The 17,660-nt window shown below is 47.4% G+C and overlaps 1 protein-coding gene across 1 annotated transcript in view; it reads left to right on the forward strand.

Moving 5' to 3' along the window:
• The window catches only part of COL15A1 (collagen, type XV, alpha 1), a 145,243-nt gene that overhangs the window by 76,723 nt on the left and 50,860 nt on the right, over positions 1 to 17,660 (forward strand). The window contains exons 12-20 of the mRNA XM_011993764.1: positions 2,015 to 2,068; positions 3,714 to 3,773; positions 4,987 to 5,079; positions 6,249 to 6,374; positions 7,278 to 7,340; positions 15,902 to 15,937; positions 16,353 to 16,493; positions 16,689 to 16,757; positions 17,572 to 17,607. Of these exons, the coding sequence (XP_011849154.1) occupies positions 2,015 to 2,068; positions 3,714 to 3,773; positions 4,987 to 5,079; positions 6,249 to 6,374; positions 7,278 to 7,340; positions 15,902 to 15,937; positions 16,353 to 16,493; positions 16,689 to 16,757; positions 17,572 to 17,607 (678 nt within the window). The remainder of the gene's footprint in view (positions 1 to 2,014; positions 2,069 to 3,713; positions 3,774 to 4,986; positions 5,080 to 6,248; positions 6,375 to 7,277; positions 7,341 to 15,901; positions 15,938 to 16,352; positions 16,494 to 16,688; positions 16,758 to 17,571; positions 17,608 to 17,660) is intronic.

The following is a 17,660-nucleotide window of genomic DNA, read 5'->3' on the forward strand; positions in this document are numbered from 1 at the left end:
GGTGGGAATTGAACAATGAGAACACTTGGACACAGGAAGGGGAACATCATACACCGGGGCCTTTTGTGGGGTGGGGGGAGTGGGGAGGGATAGCATTAGGAGATATACCTAATGTAAATGATGAGTTAATGGGTGCAGCACACCAACATGGCACATGTATACATATGTAACAAACTTGCACATTGTGCACATGTACCCTAGAACATAAAGTATGATAAAATAATAATAATAATAATAATAATGAGCTTAAAAAAAAGTATATTCAAACAATGGAACATTATGTAGCTAATAAAATTATACTTGTTAGAAATATTTAGTGATGGGGGAAACACTTAGCATATAATGTTAAGTGGAAGAAGCTGGTTATAAATCTGACTATATTGTGTGGTTAACTATTTAAAAATACACACATGCAAAAACACTAGAAGGAAATACCCTTTGTAAATGTTGGCAGCTGTTGCCTCAAAGTGGTGGAACTGTGGAAGGTTGTTAGTTTTTTAATACATTGTGGTTTAATACATTTTCCACTATGGTGGCTTACAATTTTTATGATAGATTTTTTAAAGCTCTGAGAAGGAAGAGAGAGAGAGACAGACAGACACAGAGAGGGTTAGAGATGGAATGAGAGACAGAAAGAGAGAGAGAAACAGAGACATGGTTGATGTCTGATGAAGACAAATTCCTGCTAAGTCCCCACGTTAGGGATCTGCAATGAACTCAGATGAATGCCCTGATTCCTGAGCAGAGTCTAAAAGCACAAGATTGTCAAGAAGGCACCCACCCTGGGATATCTCCAGGATCAGTTTTTTTTGTGTCTTGTTGTTGTTGTTGTTGTTGTTGTTTGTTTGTTTTTTTCTTGAGACAGGGCCTCACTCTCTTGCCCAGACACGAGTGCTGTGGCGTGATCTCGGCTCACCAAACCTCCACCTCTCAGGCTCAAGCGATTCTCCTGGCTCAGCCTGCAGAGTAGCTGGAATTACAGGCATGCGCTGCTACGGCCCGGCTAATTTTTTTGTTTGCTTGTTTGTTTGTTTTTAGTAGAGACAGGATTTCACCATGTTGGCCATGCTGGTCTTGAACTCCTGACCTCAGATGATTCAGCTGCCTCAGCCTCCCAAAGTGCTGGGATTACAGGCGTGAGCCGCTGCACCTGGCCTCTAGGATCAGTATTGGCAGATATGTGACAGAGCCAGGCAAGCTATACTGCCATGGTGACTCTAGGTCAGTTTGAATCCCAGAGTCACCATGGCAGTATAGCTTGCCTGGCTCTGCCACATATCTGTGGCCAATTTTCTTCACTTCTCTCTGTCTCAGTTGACTCATGCATAAAATGGGAATCATAATCATAGAACCTACCTCTTGATTTGTGAGGATTAAATGAGTTTATACATGGGAAACATGACCCAGCACATAGTACATGCTCAATAAATTGGCTGTCTAGAATTATTTTGCAGATGAGGCCCAAAAAGGATTAGAGCTTTGCTCAAGATCATGTAGCTCCTAGGGGTCCAGTAGGAGTGAGAGCCTTTGTCTCTGGACTTTTTGGTGCTTTGGTTTTCTGCACTATCTACAACCACTGTCTTCAGACGAGAGCCAGAAGCTGATTAGCAAAGTCCACACTGGTCACAATGATGTCATTACATTTCTAAGGACTGACTAATAGATCTTAGCAAATATATGGAGAATGTTGCCCTGGAAATGAAGTAATATATTTAAAAATCTGTGTTGTGGAACACAAGTGAGAGAGAAGACTGATTGTCAGGTGTGTCAAATGCCAGGCTCTTCCCACTTGTCATTTGGCAAATAGGTACTGAGAGCCTATTATCTGCCAGTGCAGGGGATGCTGCAGTGATCAGGCAGCCTCTGTCTTCACGGGGCTCACTGACTTCAGCCCAGTGCAAGCCCTAGCTCATGCACAGCTCACTGACCAGGACCAGGGAATGTCGTCAGAACTCAGCAGCCCCATGTCCCAAATATGTTGTGGCCATGTTTTAACAAAATCTTCTTGTTTTAGGCTCAGAGAGAACATGTGGGAATGAAAGGACAGGCAGAGCCCAAAGGAGAAAAAGTTTGTGCTGTGACCATCCTGGGGAACACTTTGGCTCCTGATCAAGTGTCCTAAGCATGTTATTTGGGTTTGACTTAGTCCACTCTGATCAAGCGGATCGCAGAAGCAGCAAGAGGGCTAACCCCAAAAGAAATGGACTTGTAGGTCTGGGAGAATCATGAAAAGGGCACTGGGCAGTTCTGGCCGAGTCTCTTCTCACCACCTGGTGGCTGTGGCCAAGTCCCTTGACCTCCGTGGGCCTTGGCTTCTCTATCGAGTATCAAAGGGTCCTATGATTCCAAACCTGGCTCTGCCACACATCTGCGACCAGTTTTCTTCACTTCTGTGTCCGAGCTGTGGGCTCTGTCCCTGATTTTCTTCCTGGGAAAATGTTGGGCAGACAAGAGCTTCTGAGGACCACAGGCCTAGGTTTGCCTTTTTGTAGCTGTGGGATCTCCTGAAAGTTCTTTACTATTTCTTTGCTCCAGTTTCTCCATCTGTAAAATGGGGGTGGTCATGATGACCCTCTGGTGTGGGATGACATGAGGGGATGTTTATGGAAGTGCTTTAGCTGGTGTCAGTCACCGCAGGAATAACAAATTCCTCTTACCAAAACACCTGCTGGTGCTAAGCTGTTCCCAAGGGGATGTGTCGACAGTGACCCCAGTCAAGAGATCCTGCCCAAGGAGCCTGCTCTGGCCATAGGCAGCAACTTGGCTGCCTCTGGGAGCCTTCTCATCCCCACCGTGACCCTGGTCCTCTGCCTGCCTCGCCTCCCTCCAGGCTGCATGGAGGCCATTCCTTGTGGCAGATGATGCTCCCGTCCTGGGACCTCCTGAGTGCCTACGGGGGTATGGGGAAGGGAGGGCCGGGGCTAGGGAGGGCGGTGTCCTCACTTATCTCTGCCTCTGGCCATCTCAGTGGACTTCAGATGCCAGCAGGGCTCTGGGGTGTAGCAGAAGGCTCTGGGAGGAGGCCTCACAACACACAAATTTGGGGACTTTACTGTGGACATTTCCACTCTCCTTTTGGCGGATCTGACCATCCTGTCACTTTGTCAAAGAAGCCACTTCTCCGGGCATTTTTTGACAGCCAAAACCTCCTGGGATGCCACTCTGTCATTTTCTTTCATCTGCCTCCTTTCCAAATGTGTGCTTCTGTCATTTGAAAAGCATTTTCTGGGGCACCAGCCTTGTGCCAGGTGCTGGGACCTGGAGGTGATTCAGGCACTGCGCCTGCCCTTGAGGGGCACATGGTCCCAGAGGGGCAGGCTGCGAGCAGAGGTCACAGGTCCTGGTGGGAGGAGCAGGTGGACAGGGCAGGCTTCGGGGGAGTCCAGATTGGGCCTGGGCACTGGTGCTCTAGCAGGGCCCAGACCAGAGGGTGGAGATAAATCCTGGAAGAAGGGGGGGTGTGTGCGATGCATGCTCATGCTGGTCACCTCTTTCCACCACAGCCCGTGCCCTCCAAGTATGGCTCAGAAACAAACGGCTTCTGAGCCCTGGGGTGGGACAAGGCGTTCCCTCGAGCTGTCTCTGCGAAGGACAATGCCATTTTTCATCCCGGTGTGATCCTGATTTCAAAGATGAGCGTGATTTCTACAGAAAGATGGGGAGATGGAAGGAACAGGGTTCCAGCACTTCACTGAACATTTTGTTCTCTTTAGGGTGATGCTGGGGAGGAGATTCCTGGCCCGCTTGAACCTTCTGGGCCTGTTGGACCCACGGTGAGATTTCCATCCAGGCTTGTCACACACACAGGTGTAAGACCAGGGATGCAGCCAAAACAGCCACAGGCTGAGGACTCTCCTTTTTGGCCCCCAAAGTATCTTGCAGTCAGACCCCAGGGCTTTCTGCCTCTGCTAGGACTCTGCAGTGTGCAGCAGCAGAACTGATTGCTATCCAGTTTAAATCCTGTACCTTGAGTGTCCCAGAAGTTCTCCAAACTCAACACTTCCCAAACTGGACTCATGACCCATGCCCCAGACCTGCTTCTCCTCCTGGGTTCCCCATCTCTGGGAATGGCACCCCATCTACCTGGTCAGCAAGGGAGAAACATCCTTGAATAGTCATCTCCCTTCCCCAGCCCTGTCCAGGGTGTCCCCAAGTCCCCCTGAGTCTAGCTGTGTAGTGCCTCCTCCTCTTCTCTTGGGCAATGGCACCAGCCTCCTAACTGGTCTCTCTGCCTCCATATCACCACTTCCCTTCCCCCACACACATGTGCCCACCACTGTGACCTTCCTAAACACAGCTGTAACCCCGAAACCCAGGTCTTCCTTGGTGCCTCTCAGGGGTGCTCAGTACACACACATTCAATGAATAAATTAGGCCCTGCCTGGTTCCCGTCTTCAGGAGTTAAGTACCGGAAAGGTGTTTTGGAGATTCCCCTTGTTCTTCAGATACATTTGATGCCATTCAAGTATGCACTGAGGGCTCTCTGGGTGCTCAGCCTCCTGCTGGACTCTGGACACCCAATGTGGCCCAGGTTTGGGCTGGCTCTTGAGGAGCCCTAGTTTAGAGGAGCTGACAGACACACGCAAAACTAAGCTTCAGGTCAAGTGATCCTAGCATCTCATTGAGAACTTGACAGAGGCTAGTGGGAGCACCAAGGAGGGAGAGAAAAATTCTGCCTGGAAACGGGTAGGGAGGGCTTCGGGGAGGAGGAGACTGTGGAATCGGGCCTTGAAGGATGAGTCGGGAATTGAAAGGCAGGAAAGGAGGCTGAGGATATGAGTGGGCTGCACAGCTGGGAGGCGGCAAGGGAGAAGAGTAGCTGTAGAGGGGAGTGGGAGAAAAGTCAGAGAGAAAATGGGGAGCAGAAGTTATCGGGCTACAGGATATAGGAAAAATTTCCCCATTTTGGAGAAAACTTTCAGCGATGTGGCTGTCCTTGGAGTCTGGCAGTTAAATGCAAGTTGTGGAAATTTCTTCTCTCTCCAGGCGGGAGCAGAGGCAGAGGGCTCTGGCCTGGGCTGGGGCTTGGACGTCGGCTCTGGCTCTGGTGACCTGGTGGGCAGTGAGGAGTTGCTGAGAGTGAGTGTGAAAGAGAACACGACCTGGTGTCTGGGACTGCCTTCAAAATAACCCCAGAGGGAGGGACGTTGGGGCGGGGGACAGATGAAACCGGATTGGCCGCCTCTGGGGTTGTTGGCAGTGAGCTCGTGGGGGTTCATTCTGCTTTTCCCTGTACTTGTATATATGTTTGAAATTGTCCACTTTGATCAGTTGCATCGTAAGTGAGTATGAGCCTACATTTATCTTCAGGACCTCCTCGCCCCACCTTCTTCCTTTTCCCAGTGGGCTTCTGGAGTAGGCTGCCCCGCAGCAGGTGTGCCCAGTACCCTACACCTCTGCCAATTGGCTTTCGATCCTCCCTCCCCCTCCTCTTACCCTATTCATTAAAGAGAACTGCTGGCCTTGTCTCTGGGTGGCATATTCTACTTCAGCTTCCAGAACCTTCCTGAAATATCCTTCCCTTATGCACCCTCTCCCTGCCTCCCTCTCCAGACTACTCTTTCTCTTTGGTGCCTCTTGCTCCCCTGGCCTCCTGCCAAGGCTGGGGCTCCACCAGCCCTTTCTGAAATTGCCCCCTGGGGAGCTTCTTCCTTCTCTAGCTGCAGCTGGTGCCTCTGTCTCTGAGCGCCTGTGCTGAATCCCTGGTTGAAAGCTCCACTTGGCTGCTCCTCTGCCTACTCCTCATGGCCAGGGCTAGAAGGGTTCTGGACTCTGTGGGTAAATGGAATGGGAGTCAAATGAATCTCCCAGCCTGGTGGGATCAGCCAGCCCAGCAATGGTCTAAAAACACTAGTGCACTTCAGAAAGAGTTTTAACAACAAGGCTACACAACAAGCAGTTTTTGACTGACCTCACAGTTAATCAGAAAACTAAGTTCGCCAGGGCACCTCTCAGTATTCCAGCTAATTGGGTCTTTCTTGTGTTCAGACTTTTGGGAGAAAACACACTATGATGGGCTCAGAAAGACCGAGATTCAAATCCCAGTTCTCCTATTAACTAGCTGTGTGTCTGAGAGCCCTTGAGTTGCATGGTCTCACTGAGCCTCAGTTTCCCCATCTGCTCAGTGGGAACACCATACCCTACTTGTAGGATTGTTGTAAGAATTTGAGAGAATGTAGGAAGCACATATATTCAGTATCTCATTCGGTATTCCCCCACTGTTTCTAACAGAGTCTCCGTGTTTTTAGGGTCCTCCAGGGCCCCCAGGGCCACCTGGCTTACCTGGGATTCCAGGAAAACCAGGAACTGATGTTTTCATGGGACCCCCTGGATCTCCTGGAGAGGATGGACGTGCTGGTGAACCCGGGCCCCCGGTGAGCAACTGAAGTCTTCTCCCCATCTCTGCGACTGTGGGACTTCCTTTAGCCAGGGAGGGGTGTACAGATGGCAATACCCAGCACTGTCCAAGTTTCGCGATGAGGAGAGAGCAGCTAGCTGTTTGTAAACAGAAATCCTCCTCATCTGAATCATTGCTGAGATTCAAAAGAAGCAGCAGCCAAGAAAAACATCATCCTACATATTGTTTTGCTGCTTTATCATAATCAGTACAGATGGTCCCCTACTTACAAATGGTTCAACTTAAGATGTTTTTGACTTTACAATGGTGCAAAGTGATACACATTCAGTAGAGACTGTACCTTGAGTACCCATGCAGCCATTCTGTTTTCACTTTCAACACTTTATTATAAAATAGGCTTTGTGTTTGATGACTTTGCCCAACTATAGGCTAATGGAAGTGTTCTGAGTGTGTTTAAGGTAGGCTAGGCTAAGCTATGATGTTCAGTAATTTAGATGTATTAAATGCATTTTGGACTTAAGATATTTTCAGCTTACAATTGGTTTATCAGATATAGCCCCATTGTAAGTCGAGAAGCATCTGTACAGGAGACACAGATTCATAAAGAATCTTGGAATCATAGGCCATCAGGGCTGGGCCTGGGGTAGGAGACCCTTGGAGACCATGTGGTCCAACCCTGCCTCTAACTTCCCCATAGAGGAGGAATGTGATCCAGAGAGTGAAGGACTGTTAACCGCAGGTGCACAGTCAGCAGTGACCCAGCCTGGGCCAAGGACTAGGTTCCTGCCTTGCACCTGACATGAGGCCTTGGGCCCACCATCCTCACCTGCCTCCCAACCCTGCCCTCCTTTTCTAGCAAGCATGTGTACATAATTCTCAGCAGAAATGTTGTGGGTTGATTTTCACTGATGTTCCCCAGGGCCCTGAGGGACAGCCTGGAGTTGATGGAGCCACCGGCCTTCCTGGGATGAAAGGGGAGAAGGTACGGGGAACACGGGAGGGTCCTAACACATGGGTGTCACTGGGCCCACACTATTCTCTCTGACCCCTAAGCCTGACCTTGCCTCTTATGTGACTGACCCCCTGGCCTTCTGAAATCCCCTGCTGGCCACTTCTGCTGAATGTCGCCATCAGGGGACTCATCATGCCCAAGCCTGAACTCAGCACCTTCCCTGCCCACTCTTGTGTGTCCCTAGCCTCAGTGAATGGCATTGCCATCTACCTGGTCACCTAGAGCCAGAAATGGAATCTTCTCTAACTCCTCCTTCCCTCCCTTTCCTGCTATGATTGGTCAGTGCCAAGATGGCCCAGTCTGACCCCCACATCTCTCACCTTTCTCTCCCCACTGAGCTGGACTCATCTCTTCTCACTCTTACGGTGGCCTTGGGCTCCCCGTCGCTGTCCCATTCTCTCCACCCACCCTCCAGCCTCCTGCCCAGTTCACCTTCTTGTAGTAAGCTCTCGTCAGCCCCTGCCCTGGCTACTGAGAAAAGATCAAGGGCTCCACTGCCTGCAGGACACACCCTAGCTCTGTGCAGACCACTGGCCCTTCCTGATTCTCACGAGCTGCCACTCTAGCGCATCCCCCAACTCCTCACATGGCCTCTTGGCCGGTAGGCTGGTTCTGCCCAAATGCTCTGGGCATGCTTTTCCCTTCTGGCCTCCTGGCCTTTGCACATGGTTTTCTCCCTGTTTGGGATATCCTTTTCCTTTTCTCATCCTCCAAGACCCAGTTCAGATACATCCTGTGGGGAGCTCTCCGTGACTCATGAGCAGAAAGCACCCTTCCTTCCTCCGCTTTCTATGAGCATCATAGGAAGTTCCCATGCTACTGACAGTGACACTAAAGGTGTTAGCTAACCTGTCTGCTCCTCACTGCCACCCTGACATAGAGCATGTAGTACTGCCTCTCTCTCCTTAGAACCTAGCACAGGCCTCTATTAGTGTTTGATGCATGAATGAAATTTCCTTTGGACACCGTTAGTCCGCTTTTGCCAGAGTCTGGCCTGCCTTCATCCTCTTCATTCTCTGTCTGTAAGCTGGTCCTGCCTCCTGTCTGCAAGCCTGTGCTGGTGCTACCTGGGGCGTGTGTGTGTAGGGGGTGGTTCCTGCCTCTGCAGTGTTCACAGCTTGATGAGATAAGCCATGTCTGTCAAAGGAAGGCAATAAAGACAAGGTGAGCCCTGGGCTAGGGATGCGATCAATGGGTTTTACTGGGGCCTAGAGGAGGAAGAGTCCCTCTCAGCTGGGATCGGAAGTGGGGCCTTCTGTGAACCTCTCATGGATAAAGACGTGGAAAATGCTGACTCTGTAGACACCGCCATTATTGCTGAACTGAATTTCTAGTTTCCGTCAGCTCTGGAGTATGTTTATTTTAATTGGAGCCATAACTCAATTTTCGTGGAAAGCTTATTTCTCAGAAAAAGAAACAATTGTCAAGCTTTATAGAACTCATTTTACGTGTACCAACGGATTCATAAGAAATTAAATTTTGCAGGAAGCACCACAGACCTACACTCTTCTTACCTGTTCTTCTTCCAGGCTTCCCGCACCCACCCACACACATCCCTCCCATACTCTGTCTCAAACTTAAAGATACCCACACCCACAACTGCATACAAAACACCCTTGCACACACACTCTGCAGCTGCTTGAAGAATCAGCAGTGCACGAAGCAGCAGGCTTGCCTAGGGTGAATGTTGGAGATCACTCATATTTGTTTCTGAAATTTGCTATGCATCTCAATTTGTTGCACTGTGCACATATGAGGTTTTCTGACAAGTAAAAGCAGACTTGGAAAGAACTTGGAAATGTGCATTTGGAGACCTGGTGGGAAACCTTGCACATGATATTTACCTTAAAAACAAAACAAAACAAAACCAAAAAAAACCAATAAACCAAGGTACATATTCAGTATGTAAAAATGACAAAAAATGTGTTAAAGGAAATGAATAACTTCAGGGCTGTAATAGATCATAAGATCCAATGACTCCCCATCAACAATATCTTTCCTTCAACTTGCATACCTCTAGTGACAAGGAACTCATCTCCTGCCCAGGGAGTGCCTTGCACCGTTGGATGGATCCACTTGTAGGGAAGTCTTTCCATTTGCTGTGGTGAAATCAGCCTCCCTTCTCTTTAGCACAGCACATAGACCAATCTAGGCAGTTACCTAAAATGGAGTTTTCCCTACAAAGAGTAAGGTTCAGGTTATTTAGCTGGAAAAAAATGTTTTGTATGTAATAATTATTATTATAAAATATGAGATTGAGATAAAAATATGATGCTCATTAAGAATTCATCAAACATCTTAAGTATGAGCTAAGCTATGAGGACACAAAGTCGTAAGAATGATATAACAGGCTGGGTGCGATGGCTCACACCTGTAATCCCAGCACTTTGGGAGGCTGAAGTGGGCAGATAATGAGGTCAGGAGTTGAAGACCAGCCTAACCAACATAGTGAAACTTCATCTCTACTAAAAATACAAAAATTAGCCAGGTGTGGTGGCACACACCTATAATCCCAGCTGCTTGGGAGGCTGAGGCAGGAGAATCGCTTGAACCCAGAAGCCGGAGGTTGCAGTGGGTCAATATCGTGTCATTGCACTTCAGCCTGGGTGACAGGGTAAGACTCCATCTCCAAGAAAAATTTAAAAAAGATTGATACAACAGACTTTGGGGACTTGGGGAAAAGGTGGGAGGGGGTGAGGGATAAAAGAGTACAGATTGGGTACAGTATACCCTGCTCAGGTGATAGGTGCACCAAAATCTCAGAAATCACCACTAAAGAACTTACTCATGTAACCAAACACCATCTGTTCCCAAAAAAACCCTATTGAAATTACAAAAATTAAAGTATTTTTAAATGGTACCTCAAAAAAATTTATCAAATAGATTATTCTATGCTGAGTTCGATGATAGAAATATTCCTTACTTTATTTTTCCCAAATCAAGATGAGCAACTAACTCTAAGATCTTTAGCCCAAGAAGGAATAGGTGAGGAGTAGCCTGCTTTCTCAGCGGTAGAATGTTTCTAGAAAGAATGCAGAAGAACTTGCTGGAGAAGACGGATCTCTGAAAAATCATTTCTTTCTGCTTTTGCCCCGCAGATTCTGCCATTCAGGTCTTTGGAACACACCTGACACTGTTAACAGTTGTTGATTTTCTATTTTCAGAATCTAAGTCATTCATGTTATTCTGCAGTCTCAAAAGGTACTGGGACACCCAGGCAGGAAAGAGTTTGTGCTTGGAAATTTTCTTCAGTGTCCGAAATTACTGAGGAATGCTGAATTGCCAGTAATTGCCTTTGAGTAATTTCACTGAGCTGCCAAACTGTCATTGTAAAATCAGCTTCTGTCTTTTCCACTGATGTAAGAGAAATACAATTAAATCATCATCACCTTCCCTTTCTCCAAGCAATCCCAGTTGGTCTCTGAACAATTCTCTAAACCTTGTATAAGAAAGGATAGAGAAGTAAGCTGCTTTTGCCTAGGACCCAGTAATGGGTTTAGACCTTCTAACAACATGTTTAAAAGAAACACTGAAATAGTTGCCTAATTTCCTATTTTATATCTTCTTTCATCATCAGAAGTGTTTGGTTCAATATCTGGATTATAGGCCTCCATAAAATTAAATAGATGGCTGGGTGCAGTGGTTCACACCTGTAATCCCAGCACTTTGGTAAGCCGAGGTTGGTGGATCACCTGAGGTCAGGAGTTCGAGACCAGCCTGGTCAACATGGCAAAACCCCATCTCTACTGAAAATACAAAAAATTAGCTGGGCGTGGTGGCGGGCACCTATAATCCCAGCTACTTGAGAGGCTGAGGCAGGAGAATCGCTTGAATCTGGGAGGCCGGCGTTGCAGTGAGCAGAGATCATGTCATTGCACTCCAGCCTGGGCAACAAGAGCGAAACTCCACCTCAAAAAAAAAAAAAAAAAAAATCAAATAGACCATAGTCAATTGTAACAGAAAAGAAACTGGTTATCAGTATTACAAACAGCAGAAGGAAAACCAACAGACATCCACAAGGCAGTAAGATGTGCTGTCTCAGAAGCCACAAGGGAAAAAAGAATTCTCGTCTCCATTAGGTTCTTTGAGGTTCCTGTGTGCTGAAATTGAGTAATGTCCTTAGAAAATCCAATTCACCACAGTAAGCCAACATTTTGAATCAATTCTAAACCACGATGTTGTAACACACAGCACTACTGTACCTCATTCCTTTGCAATGTTTCCATTAGTGAACTGATATCTCCATATTTCATCACTTTTAAAACCATACTTGCAGCTCTGCTATTTGGAATTCCAGGATTGCATGCATGCCCTCACTGCACAAAAATTCTCTCATTAAGAAATAATGTACAACTCCAACATCACCATTTTGGGAATAGGAGCCTTCCCTCAGCCTGTTCATTGGAGCTCCTCCTTTTCACCCTGCCTGTTCACATAAATTCCAGTAAGGTGGGCTCTTCTACCCACAAGTTAATCTACTCATGGTCCCAGCTGATGGCCATCTTATCTGTGGGTCAATGGAATGGTTTTGAATAGTCTCTTTTTACCATGTCTAAGCTGGATAAAATCATCTAAGACCATAAACCAAGGCCCATGATATCTTCTAGAACTTCCTTTGAAACTCTATAAGATGCACTCTTGATTGGAAAGGAATGAGGAAGCCAACTGAAACAATTCAGTTTTTCACTTTATGGACATAATTTTCTGTAACAAGATCAGCTGGCAACGCAGCTACAAGGTTTTTAGAGGGAGGCTATTTTAGTTTCTGTTTCACAACAATCTTGATGGTAGTTTGACTTGTTACTGAAAAGATGCACAAGATTGTCACTTTCATTGAAGACAGATTGCAATGGGCAGCCAGCAACAAGCCAGTCATACCCAAGAGAAGCAGACATAGCAACTGCAGCCTCTGGGTTAGGCAGTAAAATGGGCATCCAGTTATTGCAGTCATGTTTCCACTGCAGGTGGAAGGCCACGCTTAGTTTCCCCCTGGTGAGGCTGGCCAGCAGGGAGGTGACAGAGCCCAGTCACTGTCACTTCCTTCACCGAGCACACCTTCTCCTCCCACCTCCCCAGAATGGCCAGAGTGTCCCTGCTGGCTCCTTTGCAAGAGAGGCACCAAGGTTCTATGAGGCTGCCCTGGGAGACCTTATGGAGGGCTTCGATTGCAGAAATTCCTTGCCAGTCCAGCCTCAGAGCCTGCCTCCAGAGCCTGGTGCCTCACCTGGAAGCCCAGCCCACCCTCAGCCCCTGTGATCCCCATTCCTAGGCCAAGAACTGGGTAGCGTGTCATAATAGGAAAACACTGCAAGAGATGGGACCTTTCCCTTGCCCCCCGCATGCTCCCAGACTTGAGGCATCTGTCTTCCTCCAGCATCAGGCAGAAGCCCTCACCTAGCAAATCCACGAACCTCACCCATGGGAGCAGCCAGTTCCTTGGGGAAGGTTATCACAGCTACCAAGCAAACGGCATGGGCCCAGGTCTGTGAAGGAGAAAGGGGGGAGATTGTTGCGTGGTGTTACCTGTTGTGTGCAGGCAGTTTTGCTGGACACACCATGGCCTCATCTTTCTCATCTACCCTGAGAGCTTTGCTTAGGCTCATACTCACCTAGAGTCTCAGAGTTTCAGAACTGGAAGGAACCTGCAGATTGCTTTAGTCCCTTTTTTTCTGTGCCCTGGCAGAGCCATGGGACTTTGTGGAAGTGCCTTAGGGCTGGTAGGTGAGCGACAGAGCAACTCTACTTCAAGCATTTATTAGAATTAAATTTTAATTATAAAAGTAATATATGAATATAGTTTTCATTGCCTCCTGTGTCCTATTTCCTCTTTAATTATTTTTGTTAGAGTAGGTCCTCCAGTCATATTTTCACAGACTGTCTGTAGATGGCAAATTTTCTGAGACCCTGGATTTTTTTAAATGTTTTTATTTTCTTCTCATTTGGTTGAGTATAGAATTCTGGGTTGAAAGTCATTTGCCCTTGATGATTTGAAGATGATCACCATCATCTTCCAACATCCAGTGTTGCCAACACAAAGTCAGATTCACTCTGATTCTCACTCTATTGGAGGTCGTCTGATTTTTCTCTTTGGCAAATTTGGGGATTTATTTTTCTTTATTCTTGGTGTTTAAAAATTCCTCTGCATTGTTACTAAATGTGGATTCTTATTTTTATTTATTTATTTATTTATTATCATTATTATTATTATTTTGAGACAAAGTCACGCAGTGGTGCGATCTTGGCTCACTGCAACCTCCTTCTCCCAGGTTCAAATGATTCTCCTGCCTCAGCCTCCTGAGTACCTGGGATTACAGACGCACACCACCACACCCAGCTAATTTTTGTATTTTTAGTAGAGACGGGGTTTCACCATGTTGGCCAGGCTGTTCTCAAACGCCTGACCTTGTGATCCACCCGCCTCAGCATCCCAAAGTGCTGGGATTACAGGCCTGAGCCACTGCGCCCGGCCAATGTGAATTATTTTTTAAATGTATTATTTCATTTATCCTTCTTGGTACTCTGTGGACTTTTTTGGGAGGGGTGGGGTTTGGGGGGTGCCTTTTAATCTGGAGACTTCTGTGTTTTTTCAGAAAATTTAAACACTGCATTCCTTCTATCTCTTTATTCTCTCCTCTGCCACTCCAATTAAACCAATGTTGGAACTTCCAATTGTGGCTTCCGTCTCTCTTACTACTTTGTCATTCTGTCTAGGTCTTTTTACCCTCTCATGTTGCTTTCTGGGAGAATTCTGTAGCCTGATCTCTGTATTAATTCTCTCTTCAGGTGGGTCTATTCTGTTATGCAGTCCTTCTGCAGAGTTCTGTATTTCGACAGTTTTCTATTTATAATTTCCAAGATCTCTGACTGGTTCTTTTTCATAACCACTGTTTTTATTTCATAATGGTGTGTCTTTGTTTCATGGCTATGTTATCCTCCCTTTTCTCTGTGAGAACGTATGTCTTACACTCAATGTCCTATTGGATTGTTTTCTTAACTCCATTTCCTTGGATGTAATTCTATAGTTGAATTAGTTGTTTCTCACAGTGTTGCCTTGCCTCAGATGTTTGTGTTTCTCTCTTGTGTGTTTACTTGTGAAATTGGGATCCTGCCTTAGCCTGTTTTCTGCCTCTGTTGGTGCAGACTGTTGGGAGGTAGGCAGTAGCCCCTTCTGAGACATGCAGGGTTCAGGAAAGGGGTGGAAGGAATAAGATGTGCCATCAAGCAGGGCACCTCAGTGGCTCATCTTCCGTGTGTAGGGTGCTCCTGGACCTCACAGAGTTTCCTAGTCATCTGGGGCTCTGCCCTATGTCTTTGGCCCAATAAGCAATTCTTATTTTTCTGAAATTAAGGTACCCATATTTTCTCCTTGGCAGGAGTGAGGGTGGGAGGGGAGGGGAGATGGGCAGGGCTGGACAGCTAGCTTCCTGCAGAATTTCAGCCTGTCTCCCTTCTGGGGCCCAGGGGCCACATCATGCACCTGACTTCCATCACGGCTTTGCAGCAGACTTTTCTCCCTTTGGTTTCTCTTGATGGCTGAGGCCCATGTCTTCAAATTCCCTGTTTTCCCTTTGCCATTTCTATTTTGGATCTAATGCCACTCCCCATCTTATTTTTGAGCATGGCTATTTTAGAACTATCCGTTCTCTCATTTCCATGGATTTGATATAAGAAGGAGACTGTAGCCCAGAAACAATAATGACTGGGGGAAAGACATAGTCTTTGATGGCTGGTACATCAGCATCGCTCTCAGGATCTCCTGTGTGGCCATGCAATTGCTGACTTCATCTCTTGCAGCTGCATTTGTGGTTTTCTCAGAGATTCTCCATCTGGGGCCCCCCTACCGCAGTCCTCTGATGTAGGCCAGCGTCCCCATAGCTGACCACTCATGACCACCCATGCCCTTTGGTCCTCCCCTCTGCTTGGAGCTCACAGCAGACTCCTTTCTGTGAGATCTGCATCTAACCCCCGGGAAACTGTAGTGTGGTCCCCACTGGGCATGGCCATGCAATCTGCTCTAATGCAACCTCCTCCCTGATTCCGTCTTCTGGGGACTACTCCAGCCAGCTTTGGGTCTTTAGTTCTTTCCAGAAGACAGCCAGTCATCATCCCCCATATTTCCAAAAATCCAGGGGATACATTTCAGATCTTGAAGCCCCTTCCCTCGCTTTAGAGTGGGTGAAGTACCCTCTACCTCCGTCACGGGAAGGGGACCACTCCAGTCCACTGGGAGCTCTCCAAGCGAAGTCTTCTATGATCTCTCCCTCGTTAATCTTTAACTTCTCTGGTTTACTCTTGAGGTAGGTGATGAGCTGATGGCTGAAAATTGGGTTTCACAAGCTTTCAGCAGGACCTGCCGAACAGACTGGCCCCTATTGTAATGTATTTGGTTTGGAGACACCAAAAGTCTGAGACAGAAGGAGTCCTATTTTAATATCCTATTACCTAAGAGCCCATAATTGTGCATTGACTTCAGAACATACCCAATGAGATATGCATTAATTGGTCCTTGTTTTTGTTTTTGTTTTTTTCAGGGAGCAAGAGGGCCTAATGGCTCAGTTGGTGAAAAGGTAAAACAAAAAAAAAGAGCTTTCTTCTCCCTCCTTCCCTTTCTTTGAGTTTACTATAATTGGACTGCTGGTCTGGAATATTGAACATATAAATGTCAAGGAACAGAGAGGAACACATCTCAAAGGAATTGCTCAGAGAAGGCAGAACAGCTGGGGATGGTGGGGAGTAAACACCCTTCGATGTTTTCTCCTTCCTCACCCCTCCCTCCAAATGCATTCAGATGAGTGCATCAGATTATCTCCAAGTGAAATGTCAATTAACAAGACAGCTGTTTCTGTACCATTAAGCAGTACCGATCGGAGAATTCATCAACCTAATTAACTTCAAAGAGTGATTTTCTGATTCAGGCATGCGTGTTGTTCCTTCCATGAGTGAACCCAGGGCTGGATAATCAGCCTGCCCTCTTTCCTACAGGGTGACCCTGGCAACAGAGGCTTACCTGGACCCCCGGGGAAAAAGGGACAAGCTGGCCCCCCTGGGGCCATGGGACCCCCAGGGCCTCCTGGACCCCCTGGGCCCCCAGGCCCTGGTTGCACAATGGGACTTGGATTCGAGGTACTTTTCCCCTTTTCTGTGGTTATAAAAATGATGTGTACTAAGGGCTCCTGGAAAGACCAGCTAGCTAAACCCTGGTTTCAGGGCAGAGGCTGTGCAGATTCCCCTGTGAGCTGCCAGCTTCCAACACCACACCTGGCACAAGTAGGTGCTCAGGAACTGGATCTGAAATTCTCATTCTTGCTCGTTCCCCAGGATACCGAAGGCTCTGGAAGCACCCAGCTATTGAGTGAACCTAAACTCTCCAGACCAACGGCTGCAATCGTAGGTCACCTCTGAAACCTTCATTATGAGGGTTGTCACACTGTCACGCTACAGTGAGGAAGCTGTGGGCTGCATCCCGGCTCTGCCACTCTCAATAACTCACCTTCTCTATGCCTCCAGTCCCCAGCTGTGCAATAGGGAAATGAGATGCTCTTTACAGCTTGTGTCTTTGAGGAGCAGCGTAGAAGTTTTGCAGAAAACATGATGTGGAAAGAGAACGTGAAAATCATTTTTATCTCTCTTCATCTATTTCTCTCTCTCCCTCTCCCACTTCAGTCTCTTACCACTAAGCATCTCGACTTATTCCTCCCTCCGTTTGCGCCATTCAATGCACACACTTTGCCCCAGGTCAAAGCCCTGTGCTCCTGACAGGTGCCCCTCCCTGCTGCCTCCAGCCCCTGGCAGGTGTTGTCCATCTCCTACCATGATGTGATGCGGGCTCTCAGGAGGACCAATCCCCTGGATTTCATTCTCTTTGTTAAATGGGACCCAGAGCTGAGCCTTTTAGTCTAGGAGGGAGCAGCACGGCCCCTCCCATGACTGAATGAGCAGACCTCCCTCATTCCCCAGAGGCAAAGGGCCCTAAGATTCAGGGTCAAGAGGACCCTCACCCAGTGCTGGGAGAGGGCCTCTGATTCACTCTGTGGGGTGTTGCTTCCTTCTGACTCCAGAAGGGGTATTTTTCACTTATCCTTGGTTCCCATTGCCTGAGACAAAATAAGCATAAAAACTTAGGAGGAGATAGCAAGATGAGAGGCTAGATGGAGGTGAGCAAAGTGACTAGAAGAATATTTATGTTTGTTTATTTTTCCAGGGTCCCAAAGGAGAGAAAGGAGACCAGGGACCCAAGGTGAGATTACAGAGATCACAGAGGTGGGGGCGGGAAGGCTTTCCCGCCTGGTT

The sequence above is a fragment of the Mandrillus leucophaeus genome, unplaced genomic scaffold, assembly GCF_000951045.1.
Source record: "Mandrillus leucophaeus isolate KB7577 unplaced genomic scaffold, Mleu.le_1.0 Scaffold433, whole genome shotgun sequence".
NCBI lineage: Eukaryota > Metazoa > Chordata > Mammalia > Primates > Cercopithecidae > Mandrillus > Mandrillus leucophaeus.